Genomic DNA, 22,204 nt, shown 5'->3' with positions numbered 1-22,204 from the left:
AGAGGAGCCGAGCCCCCAGGAGCCCAATGGGCCCTGTCCCCAACCCCCACCTCCCCCTTCAACCACCCAGCTACCCGAGTGCAACACAGGTACGTACATATACCCCTGTCCCCAACCCCCACCTCCCCCTTCAACCACCCAGCTACTCAAGTGCAACACAGGTACATACTATATAACTCTGTAACTCTGAGAGTGTACAAATGGAACCAAATAGACCCATAAGGGCCCATTTGGTTCCAAACTATCATTTAGCTGGGGACCCTATGGAACTCCCTCAATGACCCCTGGGGGTCCCTGGACCCAACTTTGGGAACCACTGTACTATATACTAACTATAGTGGTTCATCTGGTAGGCTATGGCAGTGGTTCTCACAGTTTTTGTACCATAGCTCATGAAATGATTACCATAATCATGTAATCTGTCTAATCTCTATCACTCTCGTTCTCATCTGTGACATGAGGGCAAATTACACTAGGTGGTGCCAAAACCTCATAAGCTGTAGTGGCCGAGCTGCCTGTTTATAATAACAGAACAGATGGAGCATCTTCCATTGTGTTTTTTAATCTGATGTGTTGTGTTGCTTGCTCTGCAGAGATACAAGACACATTGACACAGAGACGTGTCTCTCTCTCTCTCTCTCTCTCTCTCTCTCTGTGTGTGTGTGTGTGTGTGTGTGTGTGTGTGTGTGTGTGTGTGTGTGTGTGTGTGTGTGTGTGTGTGTGTGTGTGTGTGTGTGTGGGCCTGATGTTCCCAAGTACAGTAGAATCTGGGAAATAAACATTGTGAGGACCATTTTGCCTGGTCCTCACATGAGAAATGGTTGTTTTATAGTTCTAGATTAGTTCTTCTAGATTCTAGTTTTTAATTAGCAAAATATCCAGGAGGTTGTGGTTAGGATTAGGCATTCATATGTTACATTTAGTGTTACGGTTATGGCTGGTTTATGCTTACGCACCTGTGACATGTTGCAAGCTTGTAGATCGGCTGTTTTTCGGCTTTAGGCTTATGGTAAAAAAATTACACACGAACAAACAAATATTTATCATCAAATCACCATCTTAAAATGACACTGTCCTCACTAGTATTACATATAGTAATACAAACCTGTGTCTGTGCATGCGTGTGCGTGTGTGTGCGTGCGTGAGTGCGTGTGAGTGAGACTGAGAGAGAGAGAGAGAGAGAGAGAGAGTTTCTCTGCCCGCTGGTGGTTTTACTGCATCCAGATCAATATAATAAACAGCAGTCAGCTTCAGTTAGCAGGCCAGCAGCAGTAAGCTCTGAGGTGACCTGTAGACACACTGGGGGATGCCTGGGGCGTGTTAATACAGCAATACTGGTTGAATCTGTGTCCAATGTTTGAGTTTTGTTTAGGCAATTGATTATGTCGGCTCTAGCAGCCCGTCACCAGCTATGATTTATTATTGATTATTCTTTTCATGATATGATTTTATTAATATTGCACTTTTCCATTGTACTTTTCTTGTAGCATTTTTAGATTTTAAATTTAACTTTTAATGAAATGTGTATCAAAAAGATATGCATGGTATTGTGTATCATTAAACTACAGTATTACAGTACTACAGTATCATATGCTGCTTTTTTGGGGGGTCTTTGTAACTCTGAAAAGTGCTCCATGGATGTAGTTATTATTATTATTACATTATTTATTATAATGGTTTGTGTTGTTTTTGTGTCAACCACAGACCTGCCAGAGAGTCCCCTGTCTCCCTCTGACATCACACACCCTCCTGCACAGGTGAGACACAATATAAAATTGTGTGTGTTTGTGTTTGTACACGCGCATATGTGTGTATATATGTGCGCGTGAGTATGCGCATGCATGTGTGTGTGCATTTATATATAGCACCTTTATCCAAGGCGCTTTACATTGATTGTGCATTACATTCACCCATTCACACACACATTCACACACCCATTCACACACACATTCACACACCCATTCACACACACATTCACACACACATTCACCCATTCACACACACATTCACACACCGATGGCGGCGGAAACCATGCAAGGCAGCAACCAGCACATCAGGAGCAATTAGGTGTTCAGTGTCTTGCTCAAGGACACTTCGACACTAACTCTGGGGGAGCCCGGGTTCGAAACCCATCCAGCCGCTCTACCCCTGAGCCACTGTGTGTGTGTGTGTGTGTGTGTGTGTGTGTGTGTGTGTGTGTGTGTGTGTGTGTGTGTGTGTGTGTACATTGTGTCTATTCCTGTGTGAAATTAACAATTACAAATACAATTTAGTTATTTAGCAGATGCTTGTATCAAGAGCAACTTACTAACCCCAGTAAATTACATTAACCCTAGTTAAAAAAAAGGATAAAAGGTCACGTAAAGTCCAAAGAAAAACAATGAAGTATGTAACAGTATGTATGTAACAAGTAACAAGGATACAACATGCTATCAAAATAATATTTTTAGCATCTGTGGACAAGCACAGCATATACATGTATCTAAATACAGTACAAACAGTATAGCATATCGTTGCTGTCGGGAAGAAACCAACTAATATCCATTTTGGAGGTTTTTATTATTATTATTATTATTATTCACATTACATCTCTGTTTATCAGAGATGTAATGGGAACAAGGAATGAGGATTGTTGTGGGGGTGAGGTGGTTCTGACTCTGAAGAGGTGAGTTGTCAGACTGCGGTGGATTGAGGAGGGAGTCTGCAGTCCTGACTGAGGGAGAAGGTCGGAGGTCATTCCACACAGGTTGGGAAGCGAGAGGTATAGATAGAGGCATGGCGTGTCGGCCCAGGGTGTCGTAGGGAAAGTCCAGACATTGGTACTGTCGCTGTCAGCAGACATGATCCTCCATTAGGCTGCTTAATCCAGGATTACCCCCCCCCCCCCACCCCCACCACCTGCAAGAGTGTGTGTAGGAAAGACAAGAGAGAGCGAGAGAGCGTGTGTGGTCAAGCAAACGGGATTAACGACGACCAGCATAACCGCATAGAATGTCTACGAGCCTGTCGGAGTGTTTTGTTCTTTCTTTTAAAAATAGCGCTTCTAATTCCATGTAGACAGACGGCTAAGTTGAGCGGGAGATAGTGGAGAAGACACAATAAAGGAGTTAAGTCGTTGGACAGAGGATCTTCGACGGTAGCGTTGGAAAGACGAGGGAATAACGGACAACAACAGGTCATGAGTTGGACCGAACCTGGACTGTCCCCGCACAGTAGTACTAACGGCCCGAGACGCTAGCGTGGACACACACGCGCGTACACACACACACACACAGCGCATGCGATGCGAAGCGATGGTTTTTTTTCTGACGGCCTCCGTTCACCGCAAGACAGAGAGGACCGCTGGTCCCAGATAAAGACTCCCCGTCGCCGACCCCTACCCGGCCGCTCTCGCCCTGTGGCTCCTTGGCGACGTTGTGCTGGGTGATGCCCCAGGCGGAGGACGCTGGGGGAGGGCAGGAGGTGGCAGGAGACGAAGAGCAGGAGGAGGCGATAGAGATACAGGCGGTGGGAGAGGAGGTGACGATGGTAGAGGAGCGAGTACAGCGGGTAGTACTTCCAGATCCGGAGTCCCCGCTGGCCCGCGTGTCACTGAAGGAGAGACTGACTGGACTCCTGGAAGACGTGGGCTCGTGTCTGGCCTGTCGACAGGCCCCCGACGCGGTCCGAATGCTGGTAAACAACCACGCCATTAGTGTGCTAGGTGCTTGAGAGCATAAAGCTTCATCTATACTTACTTTCGTGCCGCTGTCGGGCTCAGCAAATAGCAGATCTACAAGCTAGTCGTGCTGCGGTGTGAGCTTGTACATCTGCTATTTACTGCATGCAACACCAGCACTCAAGTATAAATCAGGCCTTGGTGGTGTGGTTGTCGCACGTATTCAGAGAGGAGAGTTGTCTTGCGAAGTTCTTATGTGGTCTTTTTTTTAAGATTAGTTTTTTCGTCTTTCATGCCTTTATTGATAGGACAGTAGACCAAGAGACATGGGGAGTGACACGAAGCAAAGGTCATAGGGATTTTAACCTGTCAGGCTGGCATTGCAGCCTAGGGTGCCTGGACCACCACGCTGGGCCCTTATTTGGTCTTGTATCTTATGTATCTTATCTTTGTTTAATAACTTTGTTCTCAGAACCATGACTGTTGTCTGCCCTACTAGTCAGGGAATATTATCAGAGGGATAATCTGTGAATAAATTCCTTACTAAGACATGTTAGTCAGGTGAACACAGATGTGTTACTAGACACCTTCACAAACACTTTCTTGGTAAGGAATTTATTCACAGATTAAATTTTACGTTTATATCCCCCGACTATACCTTTTGAGCCTTCAGATCAAGCAAGCAATGCCTACCCTTTTTTTTTAATCTAAATTTGCTCACTGTGCTCGTTCGGTTTCAGCTGACCAGTTGTTCGGTTTCAGCTGACCAGTGTGTTCTGTCAAGCTTTAGCTATGTATGATCTTATTACAGTGTTTTCACAGTGGTGTTTTGGCTTTATTATATTCTCATAAATATGAACATATGGGGGAATATGTTTCTGTGAGAACCAGTACAGCACCACGTGTGAGTCTCAGTGCAGTCTTGTGGTTTGAGTGTTTGTTTGTATGTCTGTGTCATAGCTTGCTGCTCAGCAGTGTGTTATTGCAGAGTGTGAATCTGACCTCCATGATATGGTGAAGGGAGTGGCATATTCCAGCATGTAATACACACATAAATATGAATAATATTTCTCAGACTGCGTGTGGTACAAATTGTAGGCTACCACCGTACAATAGAGTAGCTGTCTCTCTCTCTCTGCGTGTTTTGGCTGAGTGACTGGAGCTTTGGGGTTGAGAACACTGTATCGCCCGTTGCTAGATACTGTTTCAAAGTTCAGCATGGAGAGTGTGAGACTTCCTGAAAACAACCAGATGTAAATATTCGCACAACCGATTAAGCTCGTCTTTGGACGTGTAACCATAATAAAGGCTTTACGTGCAAACATTGCAGTCAGGCTGCCACTCTGTGTGTTTTAGTGGGAAATTGCACTCCACTATATTATTAGTTTATTTACAGAGGCACTTTTTAAAAGCACGTGGATCCGCTCTGTGTTTATATTCAGTCACACACATGTGAAGGATTGTTTTTCAGCGCTAGGCACATTAAGCTCATAAATGTTAACAGTCTTGAAGGAACACACACAGGGGCTGAGGCTGAATTTAGACTACTAGAGCAATGAATGATGTGTTTCGTGTAATTCTTTTGGTTTAACTCTACCTATCGTATAGTGGGGCCTAGCTGGGCCAATCCCTTCTTCTCCCCTGACCTGCTTCTTTCCCTGCATGTGGTCGTTGGGACTTTTCGGAACAGCGGCTCTAACTTAATGTCAGCAGTTTATTACAGACTGACTGGGGGAATTATGATGACAAATGGGTTCAGTGTGTTCCGCTAGGAAATGTCTGCCTCCTCTGTGGGTCGCCTGTGGTGTTGTGACTCACAACACTGATTCTGTTTTTATCATGATGTTCCCTCAGCATGACGGGACAGACAGCACAGTGGCTGTCATCTCTGTTTCAGGCTCCGGCCACGGGACGTTGGCTGCTTTCATGCTGCCGTTTTGTTCAGTTCAATTTATTTTGATTGCGAAATGCATCAAATTGAACAGAATATCAGCAAAATCATCACCAAGTTCAGAAAGCAACAAATGGCAGAAAGAAAACGACCATGGATTATTAAAGATAATTCTTGGGTGGTCAGATAATTGATGTGATTATATCGTTGCCGTCGGGCAGAAACCGCTTATCTCCATAACATTTTGAGTTTTGAGCTTGTAGATCTGCTACTTTTGCTACTTTTGAATTTTAATCCTGAAAAGTAACAGTTTTGAACTGAATAATGAGGTTTCCACTTGGACAGAGACGATATGCGACCCAATCCTTAGCTCACACAAATCACCAATCCATCCATCCAAGGGGATCCTCAGCCAAAAAATACATATCAATTTAGGGGCCCTTGACATGATGCAGTATGCGATGTGTGGTGAGTGTGGTCTACCGTCCAGCAGCAGCCAACACCAACTCGGGACTCCTGAATCGCTGGCCTCCAGACTCTCCTTTCTAATAACAGGATCTTGAGCTCTAGTCTACAGTGTTGTTAGCTGAACTGTCGCGCTGCAGTGCATCTACGTAGGTGGTGCGCTTCTTGCCTTTCCTGGCTTTGCCATGGGTCGGCTGAGGCTCCCATAGTGGCAAGCGAGTGCCCATTGCTTGCCTCTAGTTCCTTGACATGAAAATGTTTGAGAACCACTGCAGCAAATTAATCAGCAAAAGTGTACATTTGTATGTCTTTAAATGTTGTGATGCACCCTGACACAAAACAAGGCTTTGTGCTTTTTCTGAGTTCATCCTCTTCAATAAATCAATCAATCATCCATCCTCCCTTCCAGAACGTGGACACGGTGTTCACGCTGTACCAGACCTTTCCAGAGCGGCCGGGCCAGGAGGCAGAGTGTCCCAGGAACCCGTACTCCAGAGAGGCCAGCCTGCCACGGCCCTGTCCCCGACACATGTCCGTCTCCCAGAGACTCTGTAAGGTCATCCAGGAGCTGGTGGACACAGAGAAGTCCTACGTTAAGGTGAGTCGCACAGCTGGGAAGTAACTAAGTACATTCAGTACTTGGGTACCATTTTGATGTATTTTTGAGCAGTGCATAACCGCTCCAATGACTGGCCGTGTGTGTCTGTCTGTCTGTCTGTCTGTCTGTCTGTCTGTTTGGAGTATGGTATATCTGTTTGTAGTACGGCCTCAACAGCTGCAACAGCTGGTGTTGTTGAGCAGCCTGCACCGCTCAGTTCACACGGGTGTGATCTTTACTTTAAGGAGGCCTACTTTTACTACTACTCCACATCTCAGAGACAAATATTGTACTTTTACTCTACTGCAATGATGTGAAAATGTTGGTACTAGTTACTTTTAGATGATTATTACAAAACATATATTAAGCACTTAAATTCAGCCCTATAAACTTTGGCTATTTGAAAATAGGGCAATCTACAACTGTAAGCGCCCTCGATGATAAAGAATGCAGTGGATGGTCTCAACGGGTGTTTTTATTTTTCCTTTTGAAGCATGGGTTGAACACCGTGAAAACTATATAGAAATAAATAATCTTAGACATATCAAACATTTCATAGTTTCCTTCAACAATAAAAGCAGTGCATTAAATTAATCACTTTAGTACAATTCAACAATAAAATGATTATAATGTTGATTATAATTCAGTGATTCAATATAACTCAATTAATTTCCATAAACAAACAGGCAGATATAAAGCAAAATGCACCATAACCAAATGTATCATAGACCAAACCAAAATAAACAAATGCTTAAACCCAAAGTAAATCATGAATGAAGACTCAAACAAAACAAATAAACACTCCTGTACCTCGCTCCGCTTTATCGAGGGTGCATGGGCTGGAAATGAGCTTTATACACTGTACATCAAAGAGTCACAGCATAGGAGGAACTTTGTACACCAAACGATGATCACACTGTGTGGCAGGCACTGTTAATAATATAAACAGTTTCATCCAACTGTCTAACAATGCTACAAACAGTCCTGCAGGTTTCAACATTGCATGATCAACTGATTAAGAACATGGATATTGTGTATAAAACAAACAAACAATTCATACCGTGTGGAGCTTCTACATTTCAAGCATGCTGTGTCTCTATGGTGAGTGAAGCGAACCAGCTTATGTGCACGTTGGTGCGGTGACAGGACATTTCACAATAAAGGTAACCCAAATGCACAGGAAGTGTCAAATGAAAGGTTAACCACATGAGCAACAAAAATAACAATTAAAGTTAAGTTAACACCAAGTGTCCCCGGCAGTTACAACAACCTCACAATTTGCGACGCGTTCTGCAATTTTCTAAAGATTTTATACATTTGGGAAACTTGCAAAATAGGATATTTCTGCATAATGACTGCATGAATGCATAAATGGTTGCGAGTAGTTGCATGTAGTTGCATGAAACCAATTCACTCCAATGCCAGTTTTGTTGCAAGGAGTTGTGTTGCAAGAAGTTGCATTGGTGCAGTTTTGGCCTTACTTGTGGTATTTACATGTTACTTGAGTATTTCTACATGGTGGTATTGATACTTTTACTCAAGTGAAAAATGTGAGTACTTCTTCCACCATTGGCGAGGAGGCAAATAAACACATTATCATGGTTTTATAAAGATCTCTCTCTCTCTCTCTCTCTCTCTCTCTCTCTCCTGCCTCAGGACCTGAGCTGTCTGTTTGAAATCTACCTGACCCCTCTGCAGAACGAAACCTTCCTCAGTAAGGATGAGGTACGTACAGATGGAATAGAACGGAATAAAACCGGCTCTCTCAACCAGAGTGGCCGTGAGGGAGCCGGTTATCTGTCTTTCTTAACCACTTAAACCTGATGTACTCATTGTATTTCAAATAGCGGAAATAGCAAGTCTTTCTTTCTGAGTCACTGCTTTGTTCTTAACACACTCAAATTATGTAACTACAACTAGAGCGCATGCTTATTCCAATTCCGCACATGTATATCCCGGATATAACCCATTAAAACCGGGAGAGCATCTGTGTCATTTTAGAGTTTTGCGTTGGCTGTTAAAATAATCGCGGCATGAAGTGATGCGCTGCGAGCTTGTACATCTGCTATTTTTGACAAATTTAAACCGTTTGAAAAAGGTTAAATCATTTTTAATGAAAAAGTGTGAGAACTAATGGTTTAGAAGGCGGTTGTAGAAGGGTTGAAACTGTCTGCTAAATGCCTAAATCGCAGTAATGGTAAGTGTGTACTGTGTGTGTGTGTGTGTGTGTGTGTGTGTGTGTGTGTGTGTGTGTGTGCGTGTGCGTGTGCGTGTGTCAGATGGAGTCTCTGTTCGGCAGTCTTCCAGAGATGTTGGACTTCCAGAGAGTGTTCCTTCACACGCTTGAGGAACGCATCGCCTCCTGTCCTAACCTCAGCTCTCTGGACTCACCAGAGCAGTTCAAGGTACATATATGCGTTAGTGTATATCTCTGCTGTCGGGTAGAGACCAACTATGCCTCATCAAAGTTGGTATGGTGACTTTATATATTGTCAGATACTTGAATGTGTCCTTATATTATCATGACTTTAGAGATAGTTGTTTTGATTAGAATAACCTAAGTTGGAGTTGGTGGTTTGACTGGATCCAATGGAGTTAGAAGGTTTAGTCAGAAGCGCTTTTTAATACTTTTCATTGGTTCAATATTTGTAAATCCCACCACAGATGAAAAGGGTGTTGAATTGCACTGATAAAGAAAAGAAAAGAAAAGATACATCATTTGTTTTAGAAAGCATTTTGTAATTGTGAGCTAACAAAACTTATTTTTTCATCTCCTCTCAGAACCTCCTCTTCTCTCTGGGAGGGTCCTTCCTGTACTATGCGGACCACTTCAAGCTCTACAGCGGCTTCTGTGCCAACCACATCAAAGTCCAGAAGGTTCTGGAGAGAGGTAGGAACATTCTTCTCTTCTATTTTATTCAGTTCTGTTGTGTTTCTTTTGTCTTGGGTCATCGCTAGAAGGCTACCCTAGAAAGTTTAAGTTTAGGCACTGTTAGTGTGGTCAGATTTAGGCTTTGGTTATGGTGTGTGGTTAAGATTCAGATAAGGACCTGGGGAGGATGTTACGATGGCACTTCATCTTTTCTAAGGTGGCCATCAAGGAGGATCAAGTGGATTTTAACCAAAGCATCTGTGTTATTTTAGATTTTAATCATTTTAACTATTATTTAATATTTCTGGCTATTCAGAAATGGCAAGCTCATAGCTTGTAGATCGTTGAAAATCTTGAACATTTGTGCAAATCCTTTTAACTGAAATCTTTGCTTCTGGGGGTAACTGGAACAAAACATTTTGAGATGGAGGTCGAAATACATATAATGTTGGGGGTCCTTGACATGAAAAGGTTTGAGCACCACTGATATAGCAACATACGTGCAGAGAATCGGCCTCAAGACTTAATGGGTTAAACAACAACCTTCTGCTCACAACGTTCTTTCTTTTTCATTATCTCTCTCTCTCTCTCGTTCCAGCCAAGACGGACCGGGCCTTCAAGGAGTTCCTGGAGGCCAGGAACCCGACCAAACAGCACTCATCCACCCTGGAGTCGTACCTCATCAAGCCGGTCCAGAGGGTCCTCAAGTACCCCCTGCTGCTCCGAGAGCTGGTGTCACTGACCGACAGCGAGAGTCAGGAGCATGGGCACCTTACAGGTACGTTCATATCGTAGTCAGGAGCACGGGCACCTTACAGGTACGTTCATATCGTAGTCAGGAGCACGGGCACCTTACAGGTACGTTCATATCGTAGTCAGGAGCACGGGCACCTTACAGGTACGTTCATATCGTAGTCAGGAGCACGGGCACCTTACAGGTACGTTCATATCGTAGTCAGGAGCACGGGCACCTTACAGGTACGTTCATATCGTAGTCAGGAGCACGGGCACCTTACAGGTACGTTCATATCGTAGTCAGGAGCACGGGCACCTTACAGGTACGTTCATATCGTAGTCAGGAGCACGGGCACCTTACAGGTACGTTCATATCGTAGTCAGGAGCACAGGCACCTTACAGGTACGTTCATATCGTAGTCAGGAGCACAGGCACCTTACAGGTACGTTCATATCGTAGTCAGGAGCACGGGCACCTTACAGGTACATTCATATCGTAGTCAGGAGCACGGGCACCTTACAGGTACGTTCATATCGTAGTCAGGAGCACAGGCACCTTACAGGTACGTTCATATCGTAGTCAGGAGCACGGGCACCTTACAGGTACATTCATATCGTAGTCAGGAGCACGGGCACCTTACAGGTACGTTCATATCGTAGTCAGGAGCACGGGCACCTTACAGGTACGTTCATATCGTAGTCAGGAGCACGGGCACCTTACAGGTACATTCATATCGTAGTCAGGAGCACGGGCACCTTACAGGTACGTTCATATCGTAGTCAGGAGCATGGGCACCTTACAGGTACGTTCATATCGTAGTCAGGAGCACGGGCACCTTACAGGTACGTTCATATCGTAGTCAGGAGCACGGGCACCTTACAGGTACGTTCATATCGTAGTCAGGAGCACGGGCACCTTACAGGTACATTCATATCGTAGTCAGGAGCACGGGCACCTTACAGGTACGTTCATATCGTAGTCAGGAGCACGGGCACCTTACAGGTACGTTCATATCGTAGTCAGGAGCACGGGCACCTTACAGGTACATTCATATCGTAGTCAGGAGCACGGGCACCTTACAGGTACGTTCATATCGTAGTCAGGAGCATGGGCACCTTACAGGTACGTTCATATCGTAGTCAGGAGCACGGGCACCTTACAGGTACGTTCATATCGTAGTCAGGAGCACGGGCACCTTACAGGTACGTTCATATCGTATACGCCTGGGTGTCACACACTGAAAATAGCTATTCTACAAGCTCACTACGCGGTCCCCAAGCTAAACTGAGGAACCGGTAGAGAACCTCTAAAGAACCATACAGGGGCTTAACAGGTTATTTGTAGGTCATATATAACACCTCAGCCACCCAAAGAACTGCTGAAGAACCAATATTTTGTGTGTGATATTGCTGAAAGTGAACACACGTTAATACTCAAACCTGTGAAGGAAAATACATTCAAGCGTAGATTTCTACTAAAATGTAACGATTCACTCAACTCAACATACGATTTGATTCACGATACTGGGTTCACCATACGATTTATCATGATTTTACATACATTTCCAGACAAATTCTCTTACCAGATCCTGTATTTTCTTCATTTTTTTTGCCTATTTGTTGCATCGCGATAAATGTTTTATTAAATCATGGCCCTGAGGGCCATGGAGAAGGTTGTAATGTGTTGTGTTGTTGCACAGACGCTCTGAGGGCCATGGAGAAGGTTGTAATGTGTTGTGTTGTTGCACAGACGCCCTGAGGGCCATGGAGAAGGTTGTAATGTGTTGTGTTGTCATGTTGTGTTGTTGCACAGACGCTCTGAGGGCCATGGAGAAGGTTGTAATGTGTTGTGTTGTGTTGTGTTGTTGCACAGACGCTCTGAGGGCCATGGAGAAGGTTGTAATGTGTTGTGTTGTGTTGTGTTGTTGCACAGACGCTCTGAGGGCCATGGAGAAGGTTGTAATGTGTTGTGTTGTTGCACAGACGCTCTGAGGGCCATGGAGAAGGTTGTAATGTGTTGTGTTGTTGCACAGACGCTCTGAGGGCCATGGAGAAGGTTGTAATGTGTTGTGTTGTTGCACAGACGCCCTGAGGGCCATGGAGAAGGTTGTAATGTGTTGTGTTGTCATGTTGTGTTGTTGCACAGACGCTCTGAGGGCCATGGAGAAGGTTGTAATGTGTTGTGTTGTCATGTTGTGTTGTTGCACAGACGCCCTGAGGGCCATGGAGAAGGTTGTAATGTGTTGTGTTGTCATGTTGTGTTGTTGCACAGACGCTCTGAGGGCCATGGAGAAGGTTGTAATGTGTTGTGTTGTGTTGTGTTGTTGCACAGACGCTCTGAGGGCCATGGAGAAGGTTGTAATGTGTTGTGTTGTGTTGTGTTGTTGCACAGACGCTCTGAGGGCCATGGAGAAGGTTGTAATGTGTTGTGTTGTGTTGTGTTGTTGCACAGACGCTCTGAGGGCCATGGAGAAGGTTGTAATGTGTTGTGTTGTGTTGTGTTGTTGCACAGACGCTCTGAGGGCCATGGAGAAGGTTGTAATGTGTTGTGTTGTTGCACAGACGCTCTGAGGGCCATGGAGAAGGTTGTAATGTGTTGTGTTGTTGCACAGACGCCCTGAGGGCCATGGAGAAGGTTGTAATGTGTTGTGTTGTTGCACAGACGCTCTGAGGGCCATGGAGAAGGTTGTAATGTGTTGTGTTGTGTTGTGTTGTTGCACAGACGCTCTGAGGGCCATGGAGAAGGTTGTAATGTGTTGTGTTGTGTTGTGTTGTTGCACAGACGCTCTGAGGGCCATGGAGAAGGTTGTAATGTGTTGTGTTGTCATGTTGTGTTGTTGCACAGACGCCCTGAGGGCCATGGAGAAGGTTGCCAGTCACATCAACGAGATGCAGAAGATCTATGAGGACTACGGCTCTGTGTTCGACCAGCTGGCTGCAGAACACAACTCAGCCGACAAAGAGGTAAAGCTACTGCTCTGCGCGTCACTTCGTGCCACGCTATGAGCTTGTAGATCTGCTATTTGGGGGAAAAACGTGAACGTGCAACTTTGCCTTGCACATCTTTATATACTTGATTTACTACTGACAGGCCCTTCTTGATGCCAATCTTTCAAGTTACCTTAATTCAAGTGGCAGATGCCAAAAAGCAGAGGAGTTTTATTTATTTTTAGGGGCATGTCATGTGGTCTACTGTACCTGCATAGCCCTTGTGATCTACTGGTAGATCAAGATCTACCTTTTGGACACCCTGGGAATACAAGGATACAAGATACACAGGATATTCCATGCTAGACCAGCAGAGGGCGAGAATGTGCCATCTAATTAGTACACAATTTACAATTGCAATTTAGGCATTTAGCAGACACTCTTAATCCAGGGCGAAATGAAAGGAGAGGCATCATGGTCATGTAGGCTACAGTGATCTGTGCTAATATAAAGTATTTGTAAGAAACTCTCCTCTGCTCCCCTCTAGGTGACAGAGATCTCCATGGGTGAGTTTCTCATCCATTCGTCGGAGACGTGGCTGAACCCTGTGCCCTCTCTGGGTCGCATGCGGAGGGATCCAGAGATCACTCTGTTTGGTGAGTACACACACCTCGTCTCCAACACACAGAGAATGTCCATTTTGTACGTTAACTGCATCTTTTTTCATGAACATGAACTGGAGGCTCTGGTGATGTGATTTTTGCATTGATTGCATCTTGTCTTGCTTTAGTTATTTCATAGTGAAGCCACTAGCTAACAACGTTTATATACAAGTTTATATTGTAGTATGTATGTATGTATGTATGTATGTATGTATGTATGTATGTATGTATGTATGTATGTATGTATGTATGTATTTATGTATGCTTAAGAATAACAGTAAACTACAGTAGTAAACCGTTACATGATTTTGGGGTGCTTTATAGTCCAACATGTCTGCTTTCTCTCCTCAGTGTTTAAGAGGGCAGTGATTTTGCTTTACCGAGACAACGGCAAGATGAAGAAGAGGATGGTGAGTCTTTCATGCCTTCTATTACAAACTATTATAAAATGAGCAACGTCACTTAACCACACGAACCCTGCTGGCCTTATTCTGGTTCAAAAGTTTAAGAAAGATTTCACTATTTGTAATTTCTTTGAAAAAAAAACGAGTGGAGAAAAGGAATTCATGAGCTTGTAGGGGCTATTTTGGCTATTTGACGTATAAAGCTTGGGTTGACATGGCATGTTTTTATTTTCCCACCATGCAGACATCTTCTCGGTCAGGTGACCTGGACCCGTTTAAGTTCCGCTGGTTGATTCCCGTGTCTGCTGTCCAGGTCCGAATGGGAAACGTCACAGGTTAGAGACTTTATAGAAGTGTGACTCTGGGACACATGAGGTCCCCCAACTCCCTGTCCTTTGACACTATTCACCAGATGTGTCTTTTATATTTCGGTATATGCCAAAGACGTCTTTTGACATATTGTTTTTCCAAAGCCCACACCGCCAAAGACGTCTTTGAACGCCTGTTGTGTGATTGTGGTATAGTTACTAGTTCCTTTCCTCTTTACCCGACTCGTGTAACTATAATGTTGAGTTGATTGTGATTCAAGGCAAGCATCCCGTTTAGGACAACATGTCCTCAAACTTTGACTTCCTCAGTGAACTAACGGTGCGTTGCCATGTTGCTACTGTATAGGATCAGAGAACCCGTGTGTGTGGGAGCTGGTTCACACCAAGTCAGAACTGGAGGGACGACCAGAGACTGTCTTCCAGCTCTGCAGCAGGTACGACGGACAGACACACGCACGCACGCACGCACGCACGCACGCATGCACGCACACACAACACACACACACACACACACACACAAACTTACTTATCTTTAATGTACTGTAATAGAAGGACTATGCATTCATAAAATTGTGTATTTTACCACGAGTATCCGTTACTGAATTTGTTGAATTCACAATTTTGATGAACTTTTTAATTAATTCATGCTCTGATTGTGCCTTTAATAAACACATTTTTTGATAGATGATCATGATTATTTATGAATGAATAAGTGAAATGGGGATAACTTAGTATCGACACATTATACTGTTGAGTTGTCTCTATCTATTCTATGCTATAACATTGTGCTGTTGTGTGTCTGTCTCCCTCTAGTGGTTTAGAGTCCAAGGCCAGCGTGGTGAAAGCGCTGCGCTCCCTCTTCAGGGAGGGCTCCTCCAGACGCACCCTCCCCAGAGACAGAGCCAGACCCCTCAGAGGAGGAGGAGAACCCACCACCGGCTCCCTGCGGAGAACCAAGACCTCCGACCGGAGAGGAGCGGGTCTCGGCTCGTGGAGGTCTCGGAGGAGGAGCCCGCAGGAGGCGGCGCAGGAGAAGGACGCGACGACTCCGCAGCTGTCGGACGAAGGCAGCACCTCGTCGTCGTCCGGCGGGAGAAGCGGGCGCCCGGCGGGGGACACCCGCTCGGAGCCCCGGCTGCCCAGCCAGGAGGCCAGCAGCATGGACCCCTCGCTCCCAAGGTTAGTATGGTTCACTGAAACCAACCAAGTAACGGAAAAAGGAATGGAAAGGACATTTTAGTTAACTGAACTAAACGAACTGAAATGATAGACAAAGTGCCTTTAGTTTTAGTTTATGCGGTTCATCTGTAACTAATACATTTTAAATGCTATCTTTTGTTTTTATTACACAAATACTTGAAATATGTGGTGCAACGCTGACAAAGGCTCCAAGCCAAAACGCGTATGTTGTGCTGTCTGCAGCATACTATGCCAACCATAAAATAATAATTAGTGCTGGTATTCTCTTCTTGTTAAATTACACAAATACTTACCTATTCAATCCTGCACCTGACAAATAAAGTAGTATAAAAAAAATAAACTAAAACTAACACTAAAACTAATAAAAAGTAACTATAACTAAATAGCATTATCAACAATATGAACAAATAAAAAACGCTCTAAAAACTAATTTAAACCTACTGAATTATAGAAAAAAGTTATATAATGGTATCTTCAAAAGAAACTAAAAACCTTGCTTGCTCCCCAGCCTTGAGAGTGACGCCCAGGGGAAGAGAGCCAGGCTGTGCTCCCTGACCACCACCAGCGCCCTGGAGCTCCAGCTCCAGAGACTCAACGTCACAGAGGAGGAGGAGAAGGAGGCGCAGCCGCCACAACAGAGGAGCGCGGGGTACGACGGACACGGGGGGCGCAGCGTCGGGGGAACGGACGCAGAGCGCTACAGGACATGGTACAACGGACTGCAGCGGGACGTCCAGAGGACAGGCGGCGCATCAGAGTCACACCTCCAGGGGGAGGAGGATGAGGAGGAGGCGTGTGGCACACGGACATGCAACCAGGAGTACGCTCGGAAGATGAGTGTGATCTTCCAGGGAGGAGAGAGCGTACAGGAGGACCTGAACAGCCTCCTGGAGAGAGACTACAGCATTCAGAGCCTCAACTCCGTGGTCAGCGAGGACTGTTTCTTTGACAACATCCTGGCCGTCCACAAGGCCATACCTACCACATAGAGCAGTGATCTTCCACCACCCTCAGCTGTCGGGCAGAAACCAGCTAACTCCAATAAACATCCAGCGTGGAGTTAGGAGGTTTTGTCCATCGATAAGAGCAGTTGACAATGGATCTCCAAGCGAATTCATGCAGCCGTAGCTGCTCTGCCACACAGGGGAGAGGGCTAAACCAGTTAGCTGGTTAGCTGGTCAGAAGCGCTTTTTAATACTTTTCATTGGTTCAATATTTTCTTAGCCAACACACAGATGTAAAGGGTGTTCAATGGCACTGATTTATGAAAAAAACTTGAAAAATGGAGTTAGCTGGTTTCTGCTGGCCAGCGACGATATGCATATTGATTAGGCCTACACAGACTTTTTTCATTATTTTTTTATCTTTGGAACTCTGAGAGTGTACAGAGTTACAGACTCCAGTTGAACCCATTTATGGTGATATAGAGTCAATATGTAGGCTCATTATCTTCATTGTTTAACTCTGAGTTAAATTAATGCTCCGTCTGGACTTTGCTGTGCACCAGCCACAGTAAATAAATGACACCCAGAAGGACTACTTGGCCACATAATCAACTGACTGTCATTTGGTTGAAAACCAAAAATTACCTTTTCTAGGAGTTACAATTACTTTCTAAGCAACACCCACAGGCGTTACCAGAAGTGAATAGGTTTTTATCATGTATATTTCTATGACACATGGTTTATGAACGTAATTCAGACCATTACAAGTAGAGCTGTGATCTATTTCTACTTGGTCTTTAAGGACATTCTTGTTTGGAGGTTCTTACACCTCAGTCTTCTATAGTTCAACCAAAGATTCCCTATTGCTTCACAGATGAATTAGGGGAGGTTAGGATTTTCTCTACATTTCTTTTCAGTTTTTTTCTCAGTGGAAGAATTCAAATTCTTGTATCATTCTTGTATTTCTTTTATCTACCCATGAATCACATTCAATGAAAAGAGAGCTCAAACTCTTTATTGTGTTGTACTCAGCTGCCAAGATTCAATGACATTCCTTATATTTTGAATTCGTCTTCATTGTTCATTGTTGTAAATATGATTCTTGTTGTTGTTTCAGCCTCAGTGTAGCTCTGTTTGTTCATTAACTTTTTGACAAAGGTAGTTCAGTCAGTACATTACTGGAACTGCTTGATTGTGGGGGGGGGGGGACATTCTTTTGTTGTTTTATTCAGCTATTGAATCATTCTATTTATATATTTGTATTTTATTTGATCTGTCTCGCCATGCTGACTTGGAGCACTGAACCCAGAAGTGGTGCTAAACAAACTGAAAAATAATTTTGTTGCCACTTTGACGTTTTAAGTGATTTTATGAATCGCTGAAAGATATTCCTGTTTAACTATTTGCTATTGGTTGGTAATTTATTTTCTTAAATATTTGCGTACGTCTTTTTATTGACTTGTATAGTACAAATAAATAAATGATGTAATATTTCATAAAACGAATGCTTCCTTCCGGCATGGCATGGAAAGGAGTGGCATTTCCATTTCTTTCACCGTAGTAAATGCTGCATTTGTGGTCTGGAAGGGGCAGTTGTTTTACAGACGGGTAAAGGGGCAGTGGCTGAAGCCCCCTTTGATGTCTATGTGTGCACATCCCTGATTTCATAGTGGAAGTCAATGGAGCTCGGATCAGGCTGAAACGTGCCATTAAGCAGAACAATGGATGTGTGAGCCATATGGTGGAGCCTAGCCGCACAGGAGCGTCCAGATCCTGTCTTCTCAGGACCCAAACTAGTGAAAAGCAGCTTATAACGTGTGTACCGGTAGGTATATTTTCATCTGCGATCATCTGATTGGCTGAGCAATGTACGACAGAAAAGTGAAGACGCAAATTCTGATTGGCCGGAATGAGATGATGTATGATGCTAATTATTAGCCAATTGTAGGAAACAAAAAATGTTTATATTTACCCGCGACCCATGAAAATGTTTGGGGAAACAGTACCCTAGAACAGAGGTTCTCAACGCTTTTGGCTGGGGACCCCCAAAATAATTTGGCGATCCCGCGTGTGAAGTGAGGGGCGCTCTTATCATCGTACATCATCTCATACTGGCCAATCAGAATGCCTGTTGCCTGTGATTGGTTAGCTGATTTGCTCGTTTACATATGACGTACATTTTCCCTTCAATGTCAATGGCGTCAAATGTTTTGATGTTTAATTTATGTTAGAGAGGCTGAGCGCCCCCTCACTTCACACGAGTGTGATTTTTTTAGGGGCCCTACCCCGTCCTATGCCCAGCTTTCCGGGTTTGTGTGAACACAAACATTGGCTTGTGATTGGCGGATAACCCCATAGCGATGATTTGATTGGCTGAGCAAAGTACATATTCAAGCTAAAAGTCGGAAAAGACGGAAAGGTGAGGATGCAAATTGTGATTGGCCAGAATGAGATATACTGTATAATGATGTGTGCTGATAAGAGTGGCCCTCACTTCATACGGGTGTGATATATTTGTACGACCTCTCTTGTTTTTGAACCAAGAAGTGTCAGGGAGTGATATCCTGCAAAGGTCCGCCAGGCTCAGAAATCAAACCCTGGGACTGTGGACGGCTATATTGCAGTAGTTTCTGAGGTGTGCTAGCCCCTCCTATGGACAGCTTTGTGTGTACACGTGTGTCTGTCCGTTTGAGCACCGAATGTGCTCAGCTGATTGGATGAGCACGGAATGTGATGTACGATGATGTATGATGATGATAAGAGCGCCCGTCACGTCACACGAGTGTGGTATTATTTTTATTTAAAATAAGTCAGTGGCAGGCTTGCCCAAATGTGGGGGAAGTTGTCATATATATACGTCAAAGGTGACTAATGTCACAGGCCATTATTGAACCATCGTGGTATTATTTTGCAATAAAGGAAAGGAAACGGAACTGCAACTAACGGCACTGGCCAGGAATTCGCACGGATTCATCGAGCCGACCTTAAACTTGGTGTGGAGACGTTGGTGTTTGTTCAGGTTGCCCAGCTGGTTGAAGCTCATGTCGCAGTGCGTGCAGTGGTAGGGCTTCTCTCCCGTGTGGATGCGCTGGTGCCTCTTCAGAGCGCCCGACTCGTTGAAGCTCCGGTCGCAGCGTGTGCAGCGGTAGGGCCTCTCTCCCGTGTGGAGCCGCTGGTGCGTCTTCAAAGTGCCCAGCTGACTGAAGCTCCTGTCGCACTGCTTGCACTGGAAGGGCTTCTCTCCCGTGTGGATGCGCTGGTGCCGCTTCAGCGTGCTCAGCTCGTTGAAGCTCTTGTCGCACCGCTCGCAGCGGAAGGGTTTCTCCCCCGTGTGAAGGCGCTCGTGCGTCTTCAGGTGACCCATCTGACTGAAGCTTTTGCCACACTGTCTGTGCTTGCACTTGAAGGGCTTCTCTCCGGTGTGCAGCAGCTCGTGTGTCTTCAGGTGGCCTCCCTGGTTGAAGCTCTTGTCACACTGTCGACACCGGAAAGGTTTTTCTCCGGTGTGGACGAGCTGGTGCGTCTTCAGGTGACCCAGCTGACGGAATGTTTTGTCGCATTGTTTACAGATATGTTTCCTCTTCCCTGTTGTCTTGGCTGACTGCTGATGGTTGTCTTGTTGTTTCTGGCTGGTTACAGAGCTGCTGACTGGCTGACGGGCTGCTGAGGTGATGTGTTCGTTCCTCTGCGTTTGGCAGTAGAGGTAGTTGCAACTCCTCTTCTCCATTGTGTTTATATATATATAAGAGAAGACCTAGCTAGAAGTCCACACTGCTGCAAATAGAGAAGGTAGAGGTTTTGTTGGGGATTGTCTTTCTCTGTTGTTGGTCAAGCCCTGTGTGCAATTCAGGGGCCTTCTGGGTTATACAGCGATAACTTAGATGTCAAAACGTCAACTTTTGTATAAGCTGAGCAGAGCTCTGTCTGATGTCACACAATGTCACACACAACACAAACCGTTGCCACACATGCTTAACAACGCCAATTAAAAACCTATAAAAGCTAAATAGAAATGTAATTTGTATTCATAAGCTCAAAGAACACGATTGAATTGTGCATCGCGATTAGTTGTGTGATAATGCTAGATGTACAGTTCATGTACTGCCAGTAACTGAAGCTGATTTCAGAGCGACTGAACGCTGCAGATACACAAGGTTTCAGTACTGTTGGCAGTCAGCACGGTCCATACAGTGCATAATGTAAAGGACTTCCATTTTATATGTACACGTGTGTGTGTGTGTGTGTGTGTGTGTGTGTGTGTGTGTGTGTGTGTGAGTGTGTGTGTGTGTGTGTGTGTGTGTGTGTGCGCGCGCGCGCACGCCACTGTGCCCGCTCGCACACATGTGTGTGCGTGAGGTATATGGCCAATTTGTTGGAAAGTCCTACACTTGGTACTGTGTAGGCTACCGTCGTCCGATCAATACCGCAAAAGGCACTATAGAGGGTATGCGCGTGACATCATCATCAGACCAGGAAGTTATGCAGGCCGGGAACGTGTAAAAAAACTACTTTCTGGCCTTGACTGCCCATACATCCAAACAGAAAAGTCCTATCTGACATAAGATAAGACAAGATCAGATAAGATCTTTAATGTCACTGTATGAAACATACAATGAAATTTCGTTTAGTTCAACCATAGAACAAAGAAAGAAAGAAACACTGATGGGGCAACTTCATGGCATAAACTGTTAGTCCGTCATAGTCCAGTCTAGTCAAGTCATCTCAATCCATTAATGAAAGCACTCTGATGCACCATTAAACATAGTAAAATACACAAATAAAATGATAAATAGAAAAATAGGGGGGACCACACAAATCATATGATTAAATAGATAACAGAGTTCAAAGTTCATGTGCAAATTCATCATCAATAGGGGAGATTATATTATAATACTGTACTTGCCCATGGCCTATATTGCACTTGCCATGAGAGAACAGGGTCATATGACGCTGTTGCATTAAACGACGTTAAACTCACTTTGCCACTCACTTCGTCACTTGATTTGCCACTGACTTTATGCATGCACATACCCTCTATTGACCATATAGCAGGTTCTCCCTAGTAGTAGCTTTCCAGTTCTACGCGGGTCTCATACATTGATGAGTATGGTTCTCCCTAGTAGTAGCTTTCCAGTTCTACGCGGGTCTCATACATTGATGTCATATACTCTCAAGTTGTGCAGCTATCTTGCTGGATACGTGATTTTATGGAGTTCGTTTTTATTAATCAATGGTGAGCCATACAATATGGTACGTGTGTACTGTACTCGCAAATAAAAAGCAGATCTACAAGCTCACAATACATCACACCATGACATATTGTATACACAACATGCTTGGGAATCATTTCAGGCCAGTGTCTATAGACTTCTCAGGTGAGAGTGAAATGTAAGCCATGTCGAGTTAGGAGTGGTTGGCACGTTTAAAGGCTAAGCTTTCCAAACGATTGTTGGGTTGTCGCATGTAAAGATCTTTTAACCATTTCCCCCATTTTTTGTCATGTGTAGGGAACACATGC

At 44.5% G+C, this 22,204-nt stretch overlaps 1 protein-coding gene across 2 annotated transcripts in view; it reads left to right on the top strand.

Moving 5' to 3' along the window:
• tiam2b (TIAM Rac1 associated GEF 2b) overlaps positions 1-18,175 on the top strand; it is a 73,766-nt gene extending 55,591 nt beyond the window's left edge. For both annotated transcript variants that reach the window (XM_083790838.1, XM_083790837.1), the window contains exons 16-29: positions 1-89; positions 1,705-1,757; positions 6,424-6,612; positions 8,269-8,337; positions 8,892-9,017; positions 9,394-9,502; positions 10,083-10,262; positions 13,065-13,183; positions 13,695-13,803; positions 14,161-14,219; positions 14,458-14,548; positions 14,889-14,976; positions 15,356-15,721; positions 16,251-18,175. The exon at positions 1-89 is cut by the window's left edge and continues 115 nt beyond it. In XM_083790838.1, coding sequence (XP_083646964.1) covers positions 1-89; positions 1,705-1,757; positions 6,424-6,612; positions 8,269-8,337; positions 8,892-9,017; positions 9,394-9,502; positions 10,083-10,262; positions 13,065-13,183; positions 13,695-13,803; positions 14,161-14,219; positions 14,458-14,548; positions 14,889-14,976; positions 15,356-15,721; positions 16,251-16,731 — 2,128 coding nt within the window. In that variant the 3' untranslated portion in view covers positions 16,732-18,175. The remainder of the gene's footprint in view (positions 90-1,704; positions 1,758-6,423; positions 6,613-8,268; positions 8,338-8,891; positions 9,018-9,393; positions 9,503-10,082; positions 10,263-13,064; positions 13,184-13,694; positions 13,804-14,160; positions 14,220-14,457; positions 14,549-14,888; positions 14,977-15,355; positions 15,722-16,250) is intronic.
• Positions 18,176-22,204: the final 4,029 nt, after the last annotated feature.

Source organism: Protomyctophum parallelum (assembly GCF_964188405.1).
Source record: "Protomyctophum parallelum genome assembly, chromosome: 19".
Taxonomy (NCBI): Eukaryota; Metazoa; Chordata; class Actinopteri; order Myctophiformes; family Myctophidae; genus Protomyctophum; species Protomyctophum parallelum.
This window is presented reverse-complemented; position numbering and strand designations above follow the sequence as displayed.